Raw genomic sequence first — 21,999 nt, forward strand, 5'->3', positions numbered from 1 at the left:
TTATTGTTACAGGTGTGAGTGAGAAGGCCATAATAAAGCCTGTCCGCTTACCATCACATAGTGTATAAGCCAGGAAAGTCTCGAAGGGACACCTGTGAAGACGAGCAGAACTCCATTCCCTGCAGCCCCTCACATCCTGGAAGCTGAGGCGCCATCGCACGGACGAAGACTGAGGATGACGGCGAAAGATGTGCTTTTGATAGTGTTTATTTATATGTGTTTTTATATTCAGGAAGGTAGAGGTACCGACACTCCTAGCTGTGAGGTATGCATTAAGACTACGAGAACAGGTAACCATATTTCCCAAACCCTAATTTGGCATTCACAATACGAATGTAAAGGAGATGTATCGAGATGTAGATACTTAAATATAGATTATAGTGTGTGCCATTTAGGAGTAGGAGAACCTAAGTGCTTCAGTCCGGAGTATCAGCCTCGTACAATTTGGTTGACTCTCAGGAATGGAGATCCTCAGGGGACCCTAATTAATAAAACGGTGTTAGAATCCGTACATTCTTCGGGTGTTCTGCTATTTGATGCGTATAAAGCGATATCGAGTGGTAGAAAGCCGTGGAATGTATGTGGGGATCTTAGATGGGAGAGGACGTATGGGTCTAACGATAAATATATTTGTCCCAGTAGCAAAAATAAATATGTAAGTCCTAGATGCCCAAATAGAGATTATAACTTTTGCCCATATTGGTCTTGTGTGGGGTGGGCAACTTGGGGACAGACAGTAGACAAAGACATGATAGTGACTAAGTTGCCGACTAGCCCTTATTGTAAGTCTATGGAATGCAACCCAGTCCATATACTCATTAATAACCCCGACAAGTTCTTAGATAAGTATGGAAATTTATTTGGGTTTCAAATATACGGGACGGGTTTAGATCCTGGGACATTATTGTTTATAGGGATAGAGACTGATACGGTATCCTCCCAGACTCATCAAGTATACCATTCCTTTTACGAAGAGATGAGTATAGATAATAAGATCCCCCATAATGCTAAAAACCTGTTCATCGATTTAGCTGAAAGTATTGCCGGTAGTCTTAATGTTACCAACTGCTATGTGTGTGGAGGTACTAACATGGGAGACCAATGGCCTTAGGAAGCAAAGGAGGTAATGTCCGGTTCTGAGGCAGTTGACCAATTAATATCTACACAAGCCGATTATCATATGAGTGTTAGAGGTAAATCTGAGTGGAGATTAAAGACCTCCATCATAGGTTATGTTTGCATAGCAAGGAAAGGAATAATGTATAATACTTCTGTAGGAGAATTAACTTGTCTAGGGCAAAAAGCTTATGATGATGATACAAAGAATACAACTTGGTGGTCGGCTTCAAATGTCTCAGAACCATCTAACCCGTTTGCTAGATACGCCAATTTAAAGGATGTGTGGTTTGATCTATCCATCACATCTACTTGGAGAGCCCCAGCAAATTTGTACTGGATCTGTGGTAAGAAAGCCTATTCGGAGCTGCCACAGGACTGGGAAGGGGCATGTGTGTTGGGTATGCTCAAACCATCCTTCTTCTTGTTACCGATTGAAACAGGTGAGACTTTAGGTGTTAAAGTGTATGATGTGAATCATAGGAAGAAAAGGGGACCCATAGAGATAGGCGCCTGGGAAGATGATGAATGGCCTCCCCAGCGTATCATAGATTATTATGGGCCAGCCACGTGGGCTGAGGATGGTACCTTTGGTTATAGAACCCCTATTTATATGCTCAACCGTATTATAAGATTACAGGCGGTGGTTGAGATTATTACTAATGAGACCTCACAAGCACTCAATCTTCTAGCGAAGCATAACACCAGGATGAGGACAGCAGTGTACCAAAATAGATTAGCCTTGGATTACCTTTTGGCAGTAGAGGGAGGTGTATGTGGGAAGTTTAACCTGAGCAATTGCTGTCTTCAAATAGATGACGAAGGGCAAGCAATAGCTGAGCTTACTAGCCATATGGTTAAACTAGCGCATGTGCCTACTCAGGTATGGAAAGGGTACAATCCAAGTAGTTGGTTTGGTAGCTGGTATGAGTGGTTTGGAGGGCTTAAGGCAGTGGTAGGTGGAGTCCTACTAATTTTAATGTTGTGTCTACTCCTGCCGTGTCTTATACCCTTAGTAGTTAGGTCTGTGCAAAGCCTGATAGGAAGTATAGCAGAGAGGAAGGCTGCTGCACAGATAATGGCGATATATAAGTATAAGGCTCTAGATCAGGGAGAACCAATGCAAGAAGATGAGTGTTGAAAAGATTCACATCATAAGAAAAGTCTGGTCTGGTTCATGGTAACCTGAGGTATATGCAAACCAAGGTTAAGTGATGCCTCAAGTAATTGTGAAATATCAGAGGCATCAAAGGGGGGAATGTGATGTAATTCCAGTAAAATACAAGTTTAGCAGGCTAAGATTGCCACAAGGCATATGTATGTATATGTGTTTGTAGTATCAGTTGGTTAATTACACGTAGCTAAGATACTGTCATCACTGTACTGACCAGGTGCAGGAATGTAAGAACTGGAATTACGCGTCCCTCTCCTTTGTATCAGATGAGCCACGTGGTTAGACCGGATGGATGAGTTTAGACTCTATTCATTAAATAGGTTAAGGGTATGTGTGGGTGTAGTTAATTGTGGGAGGAGCTACAGTGCTATATAAGGAATGTACTCTATGTATTCAGTACTCAGACTTTGCTGTATTTTGGTGACGCTAGTCCCTCTGAGTCCCGATCGGTGATCCAATAAAGAATCTCTTCCTTCCTGAAGAAACCTGTGTCCATCTCTCTGTGCTTGGCTTCCGTCAGTTTCTCCGGTATCACCTTCTTGAACATTTTTATAAAATGGGCAACCTTTTTTTCAGCCTTTGTTTAAGAAAAAGTGGACAATAAAGGCATACATAGAAAAGGAAAGAAAGACAGACAGACACAGACAGACAGGCACAGACAGACACAGACAGACAGACACAGACAGACAGACAGAGAGACAGAGAGACAGATAGATAGATAGACAGACAGGCAGACGGGCAGGCAGACAGACAGTCAGACAGACATACAGACAGACAGATAGATAGACAGATAGATAGATAGACAGACAGATAGATAGATAGATAGATAGATAGATAGAATGAAAACCAAACACTGAAATCATAGCAGCTGTGAGAATAGAACATTCTTCCTAAATGATTTCCATGTGGTGAAATTAGAAGCAGCAGATGTTTTCATGTGGACTAACACAGTTTAATATTTATGCAATGTAATGTTCAAAATGTCTATACCAAGATGCAGAACAAACTATGCTTTAAATTTCTTAAAAAGATTGGTAAATAAAGCTTCTTTGTTTTGCTTTAGTACTCGCTGAGATAAATTATTTTATGTAAATGTATTTGGGATTTTGCAATTAGAAGAATTTGTTTTCCAAAGCATAAATTAAAATAGTATATTTTACTTGGTAAACATGCAATAAACATGGTTGTTTTTCCAGGATGTATCCCACTGAGCACTTACATCTGTTAAATCTAAACACATTAAATAAAACATATAACACACATGCACACCTCCCAACTGTCCTGACTTTGGCAGGACTGTCAGACAAGTGGACGTGAGGGTGTCATTAAATAGGTTTCCTCTGTAGGAAGGAACATCTAGATTAAAGAAGGGGGTATGACCAAATTACTGCCAGAGTAAAAGGACTCAGAGATCTGAATCTGCCATAATGTACACACTTAGTGTCTATACATAGTTTAGTTTGATGTCCTGCTTGTAATCTCAGATAGAACATTAGCCCATACTGCCTATGATGAAGCCATAGTCCATGTGAAGAGCTAAGGTATAAACGTTAGAACTGTACATGTAGTGGGAGCTCTGAGCTGTATGGGGACTCATGTCTTTTAGTTTGTTAAATTGTTCATTTTACTATTGGGCAGCTAGATATCCTGGCTATTTGGTCACCCCAGATGTGCCTGATGAGGGACTTGAACCTGGGTACTTTGCAATCCTGGACCTGCTGTTTTGCCTCTGAGCCACTATACAGCTCTATTAATTGCCTGAAGTATAATCTTGCCTTGTATCCAGCAGTGGGGGCTGGACGTTATTCTGTGGCTGCTCCAACATTCTCAGCACACCTGTGGCTGATCACCAATTAGCCAGGTATAAGACACTAAAATACAAGAAAGTGTGCAGCGCTCGTGATAAATATACACAGTAATATATTAGTGGTATATCCCAAGGTATATGTATAAGATAAGGGTAAATACCTTATTGTAATAGGTCTCTATAAACATAGCTCCTATACACAATAAACAAAAAAGGTCATAGTATAATACTGCAGTGTAAAATAAATCAAATACAGCAGTCTTAATGGTCCCACTCACATGGGTTGGAGCCTGTTAATGAATAAACTGGCTCAGGTAAAAGCGCTTAGGGAGGAGTTTCCTCTGAAGTCCACAAGGCTGGAGCTTGAACCTCAAAATATGAGGGAAATAGAGCAGGCAAAACACCAATTTTAGAAATATATCCAAAGTATTATTTATTAAAAAGCGTATAAAATCTTACATTTCAAATTGGGTAATGTCAGCATCAAGCACTAGTCCAGCCTTGTGGACTTCAGAGGAAACTCCTCCCTAAGCGCTTTTACCTGAGCCAGTTTATTCATTAACAGGCTCCAACCCATTTGAGTGGGATCATTAAGACTGCTGTATTTGATTTATTTTACACTGCAGTATTATACTATGACCTTTTTTGTTTATTAATTTTCAGGTATAAGACACTGCCTCTCCCGGAGGGCAGTGTCAGTTCATTAACTCTGGTTCAAGTATTGCTATTTTGTGTTCCAGTGTTCTCCTGTTGATTCCTGACCTTGGATTGTTATTTCGTGTATCCTGACTTCTGGCATCCTCTGACCTCGGCTCTCTACTCGTTTATCCTGATTTCTGGCACCCGCTGACCTCTGGCTTACCCACGACTATTCTCCTGGTTTATCCATTTCTGTACTGTGACTTGGAGCATTAACCTGCACAGCCCCTGTGCACAGACTCACAGGCCAGGTGAGTTCTTACCTGACCATCTTGGCCTGTGTTTAATTGCAAGGGTGAGCATATATCTGCGCTACAGACTCCCAACAAAGGTAAGCCGTTACATATATATTATCCAGTATGTGATGCAAGATCAATTGGCAATGCAGGGGGCCTGTATGCAGGGGTCGTTTGGGGACCTGCGTGTCCTACTAAAGTCTATTTGACTTCTTTTTTTTTAATTTTATCGAACCGTAATGCGTTGAAACTAGAAAGCCTTGGAAATGGCTAAACTTAACTATCTTTATAAAGTTGCAATATTCCAGCAACATAGCATGTGTCCTCAGTATGGCCCAGGTAAGAAATGACCTGAAGTCTGGACTATTAAAGAATTTAAAGGGACACAAAAGTCACCAGAGCAACAACAGATTAATTGTGAGTATAGTCTGCATGGTACTTCCCCCACAGAGATGCATTAAATCAATTAATTCAGGAGGTGTTTGACTCCTCCCCTACCCTGCCTCCTTGACTGAGATCATCAGAAATGACAAATTCAGCCAATCCAATGCTTTTCTCTAGGAAAGCATTGTGATTGGCTGAGGTCATCATTTCTGATGATGTCGGCCAAGGAGCAGGATCAGGGTGGAGGCAGCACTGGCAGGCTTAAGCAGCGTTGGAAATAAGGTGAGTTTTCTTATTATTTAAGGGGGACAATGGGCGCTAGGGGGACTAGCATCCTTTTTAACACTATATGGTCAGGAATACACATTTGTGTTCCTGACCCTATGTTGTTCTTTAATTTTATGTCCTTCAGTAAACCTTCCTGTACACATTTTACAACACTAATTCTTAGAGTCATCATGGAAATATTTTCAAAATACAGCAGTCTGTTCCAAAAAGATATTCCATATCATGAGGTGTGCTTTAGAGGAAATGTCTTTCTTGTGAATAATAATGTCTCTGCCTCTGTATCGGTTACTCCATTCTCATTTAGGATCTGCCTTTCAAAAGCCATATTACTAGTTAAAGCTCCTGAGGTCATGGATAGAGAATAAGATCCTAAGGCAGAAGATGTTTTTCCTGGTTGAAGAACAATGGGCCTTCTGCTATCACCTTTTGAAGTTGTGAATACCAAGGTCTTTTGAGGGCCACATGGGTGCTATGAATATGACCTTCCTTCCAAATTTTTAACAAAACTCTTGGTGAGTGGGGATTTTATACAAAAATATATCTTTGGTGAATGGACCAAATCCAATACTTTATGTAAAATGTTTAATTATGCTTTCTTGCCAAGATAAAATTGATGATTTCTGATGGGGATTAGGAAAACTCTGGAACAAGATATGGCAAGGTTCTCAATTACACTACCATATAACCATGTTTCACAGAAAGATTAAGGAATGGAACAGCGGGGACAGCTTTTCGTATTTCTCGATAGTCTGAAGACCATTTATAAACCTGTTTTGCTGAATTACCTCAATGACACAGCCAAATGGTACATATTGTATGGCATTACGGACCATCAAAACTTATAAAGGCAACTCTCAAACTTTTTGTTCTTGTCTAAACCTTGATGATTTGCCAGTCATGCGTCAGCTAAGTAATAGGTATGATAATTTAAAATGGTCTGCTTCATAGCCACACAAATACCACAGCAATTATTGTCTTTGTTTTGGAAATTCAATATTCCATGTTCTCTAAGGCTTATTATAAGGAAGTGTAAGTGGCAAATTCCCTAGCTATCCCTACACAAATGTTCTGCTGACCCTGTGTCTGCACAAGGTTATTCAAGTACAAAAGAACTGAGTTATTCATCACTCTAACGACTAAAATAATTAAGCGTGTGCTTTTTTTTACAGTCTTGTCCAATGACATATTAAACATTTAATATTATTTTGAAATGATGTGGTTTTATTAAATCAATGATGATTTAATATCATTTTTTTAATTTTATACTACACAAGGCCAAATTAAAATATCTGCGCAACTTCGTATAACTAGTTCTGCATTTAACTACTCCAAGAAGACCTGTAGGTCACATGAATTGCAGAGAGAGGCACACGATGAAAAAAGAACTTTGCTCTTTCAGATCAAAGAGCTCTTGTGTTTTGAAAGGCTATAGGAACTATGGTCATACTGATCAATCTTCTCCACCGGACAATCTTTTTCAAGCCCCCAAGCTAGCGTTTGTCAGAACATGTACTTTCATGCCAAGGAGAGTAAGCCTGAATTTAAATTATAATTTAGTATTAATAGTAATGAGTTGATATACCAAAACTAAGAAGGAGATGTATTGAAATGTTCTGAAAAGTGCCCATAAATTTGGGTTCTAATCTATTTTTTTTTTGGTAATTCTTTATTTTCAAGGTGCATGTTATTCTCGTATTCCGCATATGTCATACGTTTAGAAATTATTGACATAAATTCACATGAAAGATAGTTCTCTAATCTATTTTAATTAATTATGTTGTTTTTATAAATATCCTAAAAAGTGTTTCCTATTCTCTACCTAAATGCTGCCATTTTTGTCAGGAAAAAAAATTTCAGAAGAGATTGCCAAATATAATAGTTGAAAAAAGGATAAGTAAAACATTTTCTTATGTGAAAAAAAAAGGAAAATGTAAAAATCTCAAGCACAGCTGAAAAAATTTCACACATTTAATAAAACTTTTTTTTTTTTTTTTAATAAATTGCTTTAAAAAAGTCAGAAAAGGCCCAAAACTATCTACGGCAGTTCACTAACTCCCCCTCGATGTTTCAAATGAATCTTTCCTTGACTGCTGAATGAGGTCATGTTATCTCACAACCACAGAGTATCGTGTTGTTCACTGGTGCTTTTGTTTAGGGCCTAAGCATCATTGATAAATTATTGGTTGATCACAAATTAAATCATGGACACACATTCTGTATTGAACTGATATCTCTCTATACATAATTAGCAGATTGTTCGCATCTGCATACAATTACAAGGGTCAATAATAAGCTTAAAAAAGGGCAAAATTCCCATGGTAATCAATAGCATTTAAATAACTTACCTTTGCTGCTCCGATCTGTTCCTTACGGAACTTTTCAAGCGGCGATATTAGGACATCATTGGCATTCTGGATCTGAAAAATAAATCAGTGAAGATTTGTCATATTAAACAATAGCATTCTGTTGAACTATTTTCTTATCAGTCTCTTTAAATTCCCAAAATACTAAAGTTCAACTAAAGTCCATGCAAATAACATTGACAATAAACCACAGCAAATACAAAGTCTGCTTAGGCTGATGCTCCATAAAATATTATTCTGCATTTAATGGTATATGTAATAAGATGTTTCGGTTAACCTTTAAATAGTACATAAATAATGAACGGATGAAGAAGATTTACCAAAAACTTAGACATGAAAGACGACAATACTCATAAAGTTTAAGCATCAGTTTATATATTGTCTCTATTTTAAAGTGCACCTGTTGTGCCTTTTTGAGGTCTATAAGCTTTGTGAACTTTCTGACGAGGCTCTGCAACTATAATGATTATTTGTAGCTGTAAAATACTTTGCTTGCTTAATTTTTCATTTATTTTTATTTTTTATAGAAACCTGCTGAGCGAATTTAAAATCGATCAACACCAGGTAAGGATAGCATTTTAAGGTGTAATGTTATTATTTTGTAAGTGTCTTATTCCACAGCAATGGGAAGACAAGACATATATGTAAATTCAGCAAGTTGTTTTTGACCAACACAAACAAAAGGTAGTGAGTGCGTTACGCAAAGAGGCTTGCAATCTATAGGATGGCATACCGACTACTCCTGATTAAAGAGACACTTGATATTCTATATTCCAACTACATTGTGCTAACAGAAGTGACAGCACATTTATGCTTTTTACAAATATTAAAGGAAAATAAACAAAATGTCCCATCCTCCTGCCTATCAAAAAAAACATTAAAACCACAAAAGTACCATCCTCTCACCCATCGATTAACTTTCAGCAAACAGGCTATTCAGATTGTTACAGCAGGCCTTCCAACAGTCTTGGATTCGGCTGGACCTTACCAATCTCCTGTCAAACCTTTATAGGTTGGGACCTTACCAATTGTGGGCTTCTGTCAAACCTTCATAGGTTGGGAACTTACCAATTGTGGGCTCCTGTTAAACCTTCATAGGTTGGGACCTTACCAATTGTGGGCCCCTGTTAAACCTTCATAGGTTGGGACCTTACCAATTATGGGCCCATGTAAAACCTTCATAGGTTGGGAACTTACCAATTGTGGGCTCCAGTCAAACCTTCATAGGTTGGTTCACTGAAGTCTGGCATTTGGGTACACCATTATTAGACCATGAAGGGAACACGTCAGCAGTGTTCTGAACTTGGTTCACCTTCTACCTCTGATGCTCACCTTAAAGACTTCTCTAGGGCTGCACCGTCCCTATGGAATGCCCTTCCCACTCTGTTAGACTTTCACCCAATCTTCACCTCTTCAAAAAATCTTTGAAAACTTATTTCTTTAGGAAAGCATTTCAATTAAATTGTGAACAGCTTTTCCTCCCCGCACTCTGATTCCTCTCCTGAAACGGTCATCAAAACAATACACTAAGCCCTCAATGAATACTATACTAGCAACATACTTTTCTACCCTACCCTTACCTGTTGTGTCACTGTACTCCACTCCCTATAGCATGCAAACTCATTGAGCAGGGCCCTCAACCCCTCTGTTCCTGTGTGTCCAACTTGTCTGGTTACAACTACATGTCTCTTAGTCCACCCATTGTACATCACTACAGAACATGCTGGCGCTTTATAAATAATTAATATTTCCTCATGACCACTTCTAAAAGCAGACGGGATCATGGAGGCTGGAGTTACTCTTGAATATAAACGGAAATAATAAATAAAGAAGACTCTGTTTGGATGAGTTTTACCATTTAGAAGACTGAATATCGATAGACCTCTGCAGTGCCTAACAAGAATGATCAGAACGCACAGAGAAAGAATACAAAGAAAGTTTCAGGCATTATGACAATACTTCTTAAAGGACCACTATTGTGCCAGGAAAACAAACTCATTAAAACCCCTTCAGCATTTACCTTTCTCCAGCGCCGGGCTCCCTCGGTGCTGGTGACCTCTCCTCCCCCTGCCAACGTCAGCTCCGAATTTGCATGCACGGCAAAATTCGCGTGCATTCAAACTGCTTGTAGGAAAGCACTGCTCAATGCTTTCCTATGGACGTCCAGCGTCTTTGACAGTGAGAATCGCGGAAGCGCCTCTAGCGGCTGTCAGTGAGACTGCCACTAGATGCTGGATTAACCCTAATGTAAACATAGCAGTTTCTCTGAAACTGCTATGTTTTCAGCTGCAGGGTTAAAACTAGAGGGGCCTGACAACCAGACCACTTCATTAAGCTGAAGTGGTCTGGGTGCCTATAGTGGTCCTTTAAAGAAGCCCCAGTCTATGAAACTCAGTGGCTTGAAATCAGAGTTGTCACTGAATGGAGAGAGAGCCTGTATATTACAATTGGTGGTATTGTTCACTACTTATTACACACTGCCCCCCATTCCATAAGGTAAGAGGTGTGTGGAGAGGCACATAACTCTCTTTATATTTCCTGTAATGGCTATGCTCTGGCCGACTCTGGATCCCCTTAAATATTCTTATTTCAATAACCATCTGTTTGTACTTGTGCATCTAGAGAGCAAGCAGGAAAGAAAACAATTAACTTCTCCTCAAATAATTATAAAATAAAGATAGGCTGAACAGGGACTTTTGAGACTTAGGGTCACCTAGCACTCGGTGCCGGCCTTAGGGGTGTATAATCTGTGTAACTTACATGAGGAAGCGGTGTTGACCTATAGCCAGCAATACTGGCCAGCTGTAGGGTTCAGTGATCTCCACTAGAGACACAGAAGCAGGATGTTGCCCAGCTGGCTTTCTACCTACACGCCTTAGTTAAGTGTCGTGCCTTCCTTCTCAACCTTAGGACTCTACTGCTGGAAGCACCACATTGAAACTGATGGTGATTTGACATTGCATCATGTATCTGACAGCACTGACATCAGCCAGATTTAATACTGAGGCTGAGAATGAAGGCCCAGTTCTGTCCTGGGAACCCAGTGCTCAGCCATGCAATAACTATGGTAGGAGACTAGATAACTGCGGGTGGGGTGCTAGTGAGAGGTAACACGAGAGATAGGCTAAGAAGAAACAATTTGTGGATGGGTTTCAGAGAAATAAATGGGATGTAGGATAACGGGGAAAAAAAAACTTGTGCGGGGAGATAACTGGGAGGGGTATAGAAGAGGTAATTGCAGGGAGAAGTATGTGGATATCAGCTAAGGAGTATTATAAAAGTGTTAGTAATATACAATTCCCATTATGCTCAGTTATCCCTTAAGTTTGGCTGTACATCATGGAATTTGCACTTCAAAACTGCAATTTACATCAGCAATGTGTGCCAATGACCTATTAGTTGTCTAACATTGCATATAGACACACAGAGACACTGACATACACATATACGGACACTGTACACACAGGAACACACGCACACATACTGACATTACACATACAGAAGACCAACATGCACCCATAAGACATAGCGCACACACAAAGACAGTACAGACTAACATACACACATACCGACAATGCACATGCACTAAAGAATTCTGACCAATACATGTAGCACTAGGACTCCAACATACACAACATTTTATTACAATTTTTGCCATAGGGTACGAGGCATATATAGGCAAATATCTACCACTCCTTTAACGCTGATGCACAGCAGATGGGGGGCTTTAAATTGCCAATCCCTTGGCTCAGCATGTTAGCACATGACTATCATTGCCAATAGAGGCTATCAATCCTTGGTATCTCCCGTGACCATGCCTATGGGAGTCCAAGGCTACAGCAGCTGGAGTTCCAGACATTGCCTAGCTATCCCCATGGATTTACCAACCAAGTTCTATAAAAAATATGTGTGACCAGTCTGCATACGTCATCTCCTAACATTCTTCTGAAACGGCATTTCCTGATTTTTTTTATGGACTATTCCTCTGAGACAAGACAAAACTGGAGTCATTTATCCGTGGACACAATATTAATTAACTCAAGGAGTCAGTGACCTCTGCTCTTCCCCCACTTTAACTAAAAAGGAGCTGAGCTTTCCATGGGAAATGAAGGAAAAAATAGTAGTTTAATTTTAGAAAAGGGCTGAAGGAATGCTAATGGTCTCCTCTGTTTATCTTGTTTAGTGCTACAAACCCAAAACATAAATCCTAAAATGAGACAGACGTTTTGTATCCACATCTGGATTCTGCAGACTATTAAAAATTATAGATAGACAGTAGAAACGACATTTGAATGCAAAAATAAAGTTACTTGCCCATAAGTCACTCAGAATCTAAACTTCATCTTACTAGATAATTACCGCTGGCAAAATAGAATCGTTTTTTTAAATGGAACTTGTCATCACTTGGTATTTTTAAAATGGGTCTGTCGCTGTCAATTACAACATTAAATAAAACATTGAATATCACCTATAACCTGTGTTAACCTTATTTCCATGAAATGCCAAGTTTTAAAAATGCATAGTCAAAATTTAGCAATTTATATCAAAACCAGTTGCGACAAGGCAAATCCAGGTCAAAAATTGCAAACAAGGAGAAACAGAAATGCTCTCTATGCTGATCGCCAGCTGCAAAAGACAGAGCTTATATCAAGGACTGATAGGGAGCGAAGATGGAGGCACCATGTTTCTGGATCAGGAGGTGTGAAAATCTACATTTAAATGGTTACTACACCTATCATAACCACTACCCTTGCCCCTTTCCCTGGTAATGGGGCAAACCGTTGCTCATACCTGGTCCAGCCAAGCACTGATGGTCTTCTGACAGCTGACAGCATCCAGCTTCTGCAGAGATGATTCCACAGGCCATTCATAAGCTGAGAGAGTGTCAGCTGATCACTTTTAGCCAATCAATGCCCCTCTGTACATAGAAATATGCACAGAATTGACATTAGCCAGTCTGGAACTCTTGTTCTGATGCTGACTAATGACGTCCCAATGACAGTTATGGGACCTGCTAAATAAAGGGTGAGACTTGATTCCCCCCTGCCCCTACCCATGGCCAGTGCGCTTTTAAATTTAAAAACTGGGGCTGGGGAGGAGATTGGGTGGACACATATCACTAGATGTCTCAAAAAGTACCATAAACAGAAGTTACCGTTACGACCTAAGCTATGCTATACTGCACTTAATAAAATATAATGTTCTGGAACAAAGTTTGATGTAGTAATGAGCTTAGGATTAATCTGTATTTATTCAAAAGTGTAGAGAAAGATATTCATTCAACTAAATGTCTCGAAATTTTAATGGAGCCATGGATATTTTCAAGGACAAAAAAGTAGTACGTTAGTGTCAATCACAATCACCCTGTGACAAGCTATAGTACCAACCTGGCAGAACATTACCAGGAAGGATATGCAATGTCTGATGATGGCTTTGAGTCATATTATTCATACACTTAACAAAAAAAAAAAAAAAATCTAAGAGCTACTAACAGATCGTGACTGAATTTATCAAGACTTACTCGAGGATGAAGTTTTACCACTAATTAACCAAATTTGCAATTATAACGCATTGATTAGGTCTCCCCCAAGATCAAAACTGGCTAGAGTAAGGACTAGAGAATAAGCGTATTGGAGAGGATAAGGGTAACTGATGAAAATAAATTAATTGTACTGTCTATCAGAAAGCAGAACATTCGGGAGATCTGCTACATCCGTCCGTGATGACCTGGGTTCTTTGTTGTAACATTGTGTTCTATAAAAATTAAATAAACATTTACTGTACTTATAAAAAAAATGTGCAAATCTCTCCTTTAATGCATCATTTTACTAGCAAGGATAATAAGATAGGATATACCACACATCTGCTCCTGGCTTCCATCACACTCATGGGAAAGAGAAAGTTTATGGTAGATTTTTCCGCAAGTTATTTTATAGATTCTGCCTGAAAATAATAATTTCTATAGATATGGTCTCTTAATTTGTTTGAGTGTGTTTTATGGATGGTCGTGTGTGTGGCCTACTAAATGATGATTTAAATCCCTTCAGGCTTGGTGCTGTTTGGCAAGGGAAAGAAGGGAAGATTCCAGGGGGTTCCGACCCCAGTTTCTTCTTTACTGTCAGTAGAGCTGACTTATGGGCTATTGTAAAGGAAACCCTGAAAGCGTATTTACATTATTCTAAAGAAAACTACAGTCAGTCTATTTCAAGAGAACATTATCATTTTATGCCTTATCATTTATATCAGCAATAATAGGGGGGAAACCTTTGACACTCAGTCATGTCTACGATTGAGAATTCGAATTTAGTTTTCATAGTTGTAATACTAGAATCTGGTCAATAATATTTAAATCTAATAGTTTTATTTAAAGAAACAGTTACCAATCTGGTAAATCGTTTACTGTATGTGGCAAAATTACGAACATCTATTGTATGTGTAGAAGACATAAAAGGACAGCTGTCATGATATTTTGAAACATAATTAACTAAGTGAATTTACAATTTAAGTCCAAGACCTTGGATATGAAATTAACTATATTCACAACAATTATCAGTTTAGTGACCAACCATGTATATGTTTTAAAATTATGTATGTTGATTATAATTATTATTTTTTGACGAAATGTAACTTTTTTATCTGACTGAGCAGCCATATTGGGTCAGGTTCTACTGTTATCTAACAAACCGCTGCTACGTGGATCACTGGGAAAACTTAAACTTTGAATAAGATCGTTGCCTCACTCTCTAGGCTGAAAAAAGCAGGTAAATATGATTTGTTTTTGCTTCATATCTATCTACTATTTTATTTTTATGCTTTACACAGCCTCTCCAGGGAGGCACACTGATCTAGCCAATCACTGTCCTATTCCTAGGAATGCTGGAAAAGTGTAATGGGTATGCCCAGGGCCGTAATGGAAAATAATTCAGCTTGGGCATTTTTTTAATAACAGCGCTTTATTGTTATTGATTATTCCTGTTATGAAGATGTAACCTGTATAACTGGAATAATCAAATTGGCATCTATTGTTTCTACAGAACTACAGCTCTCAGACATATAAAAAGGTTTACCGGAGACCTGGTTTTATATAGTTGGCAGGTTTGTTTGCTAAAATGAGATTTGTAAAAGTGCATCAGAATCCAAAGAGAGGTGGAAATATTATGAAGAATTTCGGAAAATAAGAAAGATATTGGGCCTTTCTCTTAAAAACCCTTACCCCTGCGGATTTAAATGTAGACTTTGACTTAACTTTTTATAACAATCTACACATATATCCTATTCTTTGTTCTATTTTATTTATTTTACATCTATGTATATACTACATATTTTAACTTCACTCCTTATTATATTTATATATTTTTAATTCTTTATTTATTAGTGCTTGGTATAACATGTCAACAGAAACATTTGAAGACAGTGTTGCAGTTTGGTTTCAAGCAGATCAATGCATTAGCATTAACATACACGTTTTCAGATTTTAAGCACATTTTAATTTAATTTAGCATATAGGTTTGGTGACATACCCGGGATTGAGAACGTTGTAGCAAGTCTGAGTGTGTTATATTCCCTTGGGATACTCCAAGTGTGAGGGTGGTAAATATGTGTAGCAGGCTAGTACAGGCGTGTGGTTCTGGATGCCTATGTGTACTCGCCAGTGGAGCTGCTATAGTTGTCAATAAGGTTAGTGTGGCAAGTATGTAGGGCGCTTCGGCTTGCGATGTTCCCTGTGTGGCATCTCCTTTGTCCCCTTTAACCCTGGGGATGACGGGGGGTTGGCAGAGTGGCTTTAACTATGGTAAGCGCCCATTATCTAGCGATCGTGTCCGTATGATGTTTTTAATTACACTCATGTTAATTTTATATGGGAATTAATGTTCTATTTCATGTCCTATTCCTTTTCTTACTTCTAAATTGTTTTCTTAGATACATTTATATTTACTTTTCTATTTTACCTCCACCATTTTTACTTTTGATTTACATCTATACAATTTTTTTTTTCTTTTTACTTATATTAACTCTCCATATCTATCAATTTTACTCTCTTTTTACATTTTTATTCTCATTTTACATTACTCTTACAGCATCACATTAAAAGACCACTATAGGCACCAAGACCACTTCAGCTTAATGAAGTGGCCTGGGTGCCAGGTCCATCTAGGGTTAACCCTGCCTGCTGTAAACATAGCAGTTTCAGAGAAACTGCTATGTTTACATATGGGTTAATCCAGCCTCTAGTGGCTGTCTGACAGCCGCTAGAGGTGCTTCCGCGCTTCTCACTGTGATTTTCACAGTGAGAAGATGCCAGCATCCATAGGAATGCATTGAGAAATGGGGAGCCCGGCGCTGGAATAAGGTAAGTTTTTAACCCCTTCCTCCCACTTCAGCCCAGCGGGAGGGGGACCATGAGGGTGGGGGGACCTATTAACACTATAGTGCCAGGAAAACAAGTTTGTTTTCCTGGCACTATAGTGGTCCTTTAAGTTTTTTCACAGTAAATTTATACTTCACCCATCCACACAAAATATATATCCACCACCTCTTCCCCCCCTTATTGGGTAAATAACATTTGTTTTTATTAAATCCTAGCTACAGAACTTCCCTAAAAACATGCCTGCCATTGCTTGTCTCACTTGAGACACATGGCTGCCGCTATTTGTCCCCTTAGAGACACCAAAAACATGGCCACCGTGACTCATAGCCATCATCAGACATGACTACATAATTTATATACTTCTACACTCCTGGAGTTTTTAAAAAGTGAGCACTATTATTGTTCCTTTATCGTTTTATGGTCATTGAAACAACTATCAACGTCTCGCGTATCCTATAAGTGGGGATTGTACCACTGTACGCTATCAATACTAGAGCTGGTCAAAGCTCTTAAAAGCTTGAGTAGGACAATATATTTACTTTTTTAACTATAAACCACATTCTGCGATATATTACACCATTCGTCTTTCTTTGTTTTTACATACAAATTTCAAGATTTCTTCTTACCACTGACTCCCTGGCGTAAGAGTATTTCTCTGAAGAATCCCATAACCATTCCTTCCAAAAGAGTTTATATCTTTACACAGTATTAAGAAATACAATCTATTTTGAAATAGGAGTCATTTTATTCATATATTTATTATATCCTGTTGGAATAGCTTTCTGTGTTGTTCAGACATAATGGGTTAATATTGTTTTGGTGCAACCTTTCCCCCTATCCCTTTTTAATATTTTACTTGCTGTGTAGGGCTAAGAAGGAGCACTATATTTTAAGGTGTGCTGCCTACTTTTTTTTATATTCCTTTACCCTATCTGGTTTGGTTTAAGAGCACTGATCTTTCTGTTTGTATCCTCTAAAATGAGAATTTTCAAGAATTCAAAGTGAATTTCAAATTCACGGACAAAATCAAAAAATATGTCCCAGTCAGCTGTGCCTCACTTTGAATGCACTTTAAATTCTCAACACTTCTCAGTTTAGTGATTAATTGTAATCGTACACGTCTTAAATTACACCATACTTTGAAAGTAATACAAAACTATGTCCCAGTCTACACTTATGGTTTACAGGCTAAAGGATATTGCATGGGAAAGAGGGGGGGGGGGGGGGGGGAGATAATAATTACAAATATTTTGGTTTCGCCTGGAAGAGGGGAATGATCTTAGTATACAATGCAGTGGAGACAGGAAATTGCTGGTCAACAATGGAGAAAGTGTTTTAAAATTTTCTACCCGTTCTCCTTCCCTTCTTTTTTTGCTTACATTACAGGGACACCCCGCTGCCTAAATGCAATACAAATGCATTAAAACATGTTTAGTAGATATACCCACAATAAAAACATGCACACACTCAATTATGTATATTAAGTTAGGGTATATATAAAAACAGATTGCAAAAGCTGTAGTTCTCGTGTAAGAAGCCAAGACTTTCTAGGGCAGCTCTTTGTAAAGCAGGTCCTCTGGGCAATTGCTGATTCTTCAGTTTAGCTCCACTGAGCTAACCAAATCAGGAAGTAACAGTACCAGGTGTCTGATTGACAGACAGGGAGGGTGTAACAAGGTTAATTTAGATGTGGCAATTTTTATTTAATTCCTCACTTTTTGCAAAATGAAAAAAGGGGACACACTTCACATATAGGGCACTGCTCTGGCTTATCCTTTTAAAGACATTTTGACTGACTTTGTAAAATTAAAATTGAACTTAACTATTGTTGATCACCTTGCATTTACAAAAAGTGCACATTTCAGAAAAAGCTTGTCACATTCACTACGTGAATTATAATTCGCCAAGCTCTATAAAGCTGTGTTTCAACAGATATGAATATTTACATATTCACACATGCTGAGTGCAACATTTGTGATAAAAAAAATAAAATTACAATATATTAAACCTGCCGCTTAAATTAGTCAATCAAAGTTTTCATAGCAGATTAAACTATTTAATACGCCGATCCCTCTAGATCATTACCATTGTGTTGTTTTTCGCAGGGTATCACTTCATTACATTTCCTGGCACTAGTCTTTTGATATTTCAAGTGCTTCTAATAAACTGCCACTAAAGATTTCTCATAAATCATTCACAGATCATTACTAGGAATGCTTTCATATAGCAGGAAGAATACTTTCCAGTCCGTTTCCTTTCCTTGTGAAATTTTAAATACTTCATTGAATTATATTCCGCAGACATTTAATTGCAGGCTTAGCGTACACGCGACGTCGGTGCGAAATATTTGTACAACATATTAATGTAACTTTAAGCTGATTAGCAGACGTTAGAAAGTAGACAGTAGGACAGTACAGTGTTTAACGGGGGCATTTAAACAAGAATGCATCGTTATACAGAGTTACTTTGATTGTTCTTTCATTTACAAGCGTATTATTGAATTAGGCTCACCACTGTAGGCTGTGGATTTGCTGCAATGGAAAAAAAGTCCAGTAAAGTAAAAGAAAACGCTGTATTTGCAAGTTCTAAGGTAATTTGTGATTGGATTGGATCATAAGACATCAGAAAATGTGCTTTTCGAAACGGAAGACAATTGGATAGAGTCAAGGTGCACATATTTCTATGGTTTTATTTTTCTTTGTCTAAAATTAAACGAACACTATAGTCACCTACATTACTTTAGCTAAATAAAGCAGTTTTAGTGTATAGATCATTCCCCTGCAATTTCACTGCTCAATTCACTGTCATTTAGGAGTTAAATCACTTTGGCTATGATTGACAGAGCCTGCATGAAAAAGAAAAACTGGTTTCACTTTCAAACAGATGTAATTTACCTTTAAATGATTGTATCTCAATCTCTAAATTGAACTTTAATCACATACAGGAGGCTCTTGCAGGGTCTAGCAAGCTATTAACATAGCAGGGGATAAGAAAATCTTAATTAAACAGAACTTGCAATAAAGAAAGCCTAAATAGGGCTCTCTTTACAGGAAGTGTTTATGGAAGGCTGTGCAAGTCACATGCAGGGAGGTGTGACTAGGGTTCATAAACAAAGGGATTTAACTCCTAAATGGCAGAGGATTGAGCAGTGAGGCTGCAGGGGCATGTTCTATACACCAAAACTGCTTCATTAAGCTAAAGTTGTTCAGGTGACTATAGTGTCCCTTTAAGCAAAACAATATGTTTGCATAATTCGGAAGCAGGTTTTACACATGATTTATTTAGAGCATCCCTGTATAGATACATAAAAAAACAGGGCAGATTGTATTTTAATCCTGTATTGTATAGTGTGGGGCATCATACCATGCAATAAAACGGTAATAATGCATGGTCGTAATGACACTGTGCAACGCAAGATCTGTAATCTTAGGGGAGCAAGGAGACAATGAGACAAGACCACAGCCTACCTAAGATTTATGGGAGTTACACACAGACAGCTGCCCTCTGTCTCTTAGTAAAGATATGCTGGTAAACACAAAAAGAGACATAGGGGTTCTTTTAAAATGCTTTTTATTACATTCCCCCCCCCAAAAAAAATTAAACAATTAACAGGAAAAGGGTACAAAAGCTAAAAAAAAAAAAAAAACAGGGAAAATGTGCTAAACATTTTCTCCAACCACAGATATTGTATCATATACATCAGCATAAGACACTGAAAGCAATAGTAAAATACATCAAAAGATATAAAAGATACCAGATACAAGGAGATTCCATGTATTTCATTATTGAGGAAAATATTGGCACTATATCGAAAAGTATAAATGCCTCTCATTACATAAAACATTAAGACATAGTTATATAGGGTACCCCTCTCTAGTAGTACATTCCCAGCATTTGAGTAAATGGGACACTATAAGCACCCAGACCACTTCAGCTCATTGAAATGGTCTTGGTGCAGTGTCTCTGTCAGTTTGACCCTTCAATGTTAATTATTGCAGTTATTGAGAAACTGCAATAATTACCTTGCAGGATTAACTAGAGATGCTTCCAGGTGGTTAGGCGACTTTTGGTTGCCTCACTGATACTGGAGGACATCTTGCGTCATCTAAAACCCCATAGGAAAGCATTGATTGAATGCTTTTCTATGCGGTTGTCCTAATGCGATCGCAGCACTCACCGCGCATGTACAGTAGGTCTCCGACGTCGGCTGAGGTCGGGGAAAGAGGAGCTAAGGCAGTGCATGACACATCAGGACATCAGTGCTGAATTCAGGTAAATGACAAAGTGTTTTCAACCCGTTCATCACTACGGGGAGTGGGGGGCGAGCGAGGGGGGCACTGTAGGCACCTATCCTATAGTTCCCCTTTAATGGTAAGAGTACGTACTTATATGCCAGTGTTGTGTTCAAGTGTGTTACCTGGAAACCGCGGCACACACTATAACCCCACGTGTCACCAATGCTCAACTTTAAAGTTATTCTGTAAATTTAACGATAACATTAAATAATTTAATTAATGGGAACAATTAATTAACATTACATTTCCCTCCCACAGCTGTAACACATCCCCCAAGCCTAAATCTCAGTGTTACCCAACTTTATTAATCAGCTGCATGAAAAAAGTACAGACTATTTGTATGAGTGGGAATATGTGTGTCTCTATTGCACACCACAACAATTGGAATAGAAGGGAACAATCTGTGACAATGTAGCTGCAGGGTAACAAAATTGATGCTTGCTGTGAACCAATTCTACATATGATAACTCAGGAATGAACTAGCACTGTAAAACAGTAATTTATGTTTCTATGGAATTTAGAGGGTGCTGTAGTGGACAAGAGATAGATACACAAATATTGCTTTCCCTGTCCCAAAATGTGTCTGACGGTCATGCCGAATGGATGTGGACTGTGACAGTTGCTGACATTCTTAATATTGACTACTAAATTGGCATTATAGCCTTCTAAATGGCTCCTGTAGACAGGGCCGGTGCAAGGACTTCTGCTGCCCTAGGTGAAGATCCATTTTGCCGCCCCATCATGTCACATACTCACTGACAGACACACTCACTAACTGACAGACTCATAGACACACAGTCTTTGACAGACATTCACTCACTCACTGACACACATACACTGACTCATTGACACACCCACACACAGAAACTCACTGACATACACTCACTTATAGAAAGAGACACACACACACACTCACTCACTCACTCACTGATAGACACACACACACACACACACACACACAGACACTCACTGACAGACATACACTAACACACTGATAGAAACATGCACAGACACTCACTGACAGACACGCACAGACAGAAAGACACTCACTGACATACATACACTCACTCACTGACAGACATACACACACACACACACACACACATAGACATACACTCACAGACATACACTAACTGACAGACACTCACTCACTAACAGACACACACCCTCACAGAGACAGACACTCACTCACTGACATACATACACACAGACAGTCACGCTATGACAGACACACACAGGCAGACACTCATTGACAGATACACTCACACT

General features: G+C 38.7%; 1 protein-coding gene across 1 annotated transcript in view; it reads right to left on the reverse strand.

Annotated features, from left to right (window-relative positions):
* ARHGAP42 (Rho GTPase activating protein 42) overlaps window positions 1-21,999 on the reverse strand; it is a 310,577-nt gene that overhangs the window by 148,773 nt on the left and 139,805 nt on the right. Inside the window, exon 4 of the mRNA XM_063430497.1 lies at window positions 8,050-8,121. Coding sequence (XP_063286567.1) covers window positions 8,050-8,121 — 72 coding nt within the window. The remainder of the gene's footprint in view (window positions 1-8,049; window positions 8,122-21,999) is intronic.

The sequence above is a fragment of the Pelobates fuscus genome, chromosome 1 (assembly GCF_036172605.1).
Source record: "Pelobates fuscus isolate aPelFus1 chromosome 1, aPelFus1.pri, whole genome shotgun sequence".
Lineage (NCBI taxonomy): Eukaryota > Metazoa > Chordata > Amphibia > Anura > Pelobatidae > Pelobates > Pelobates fuscus.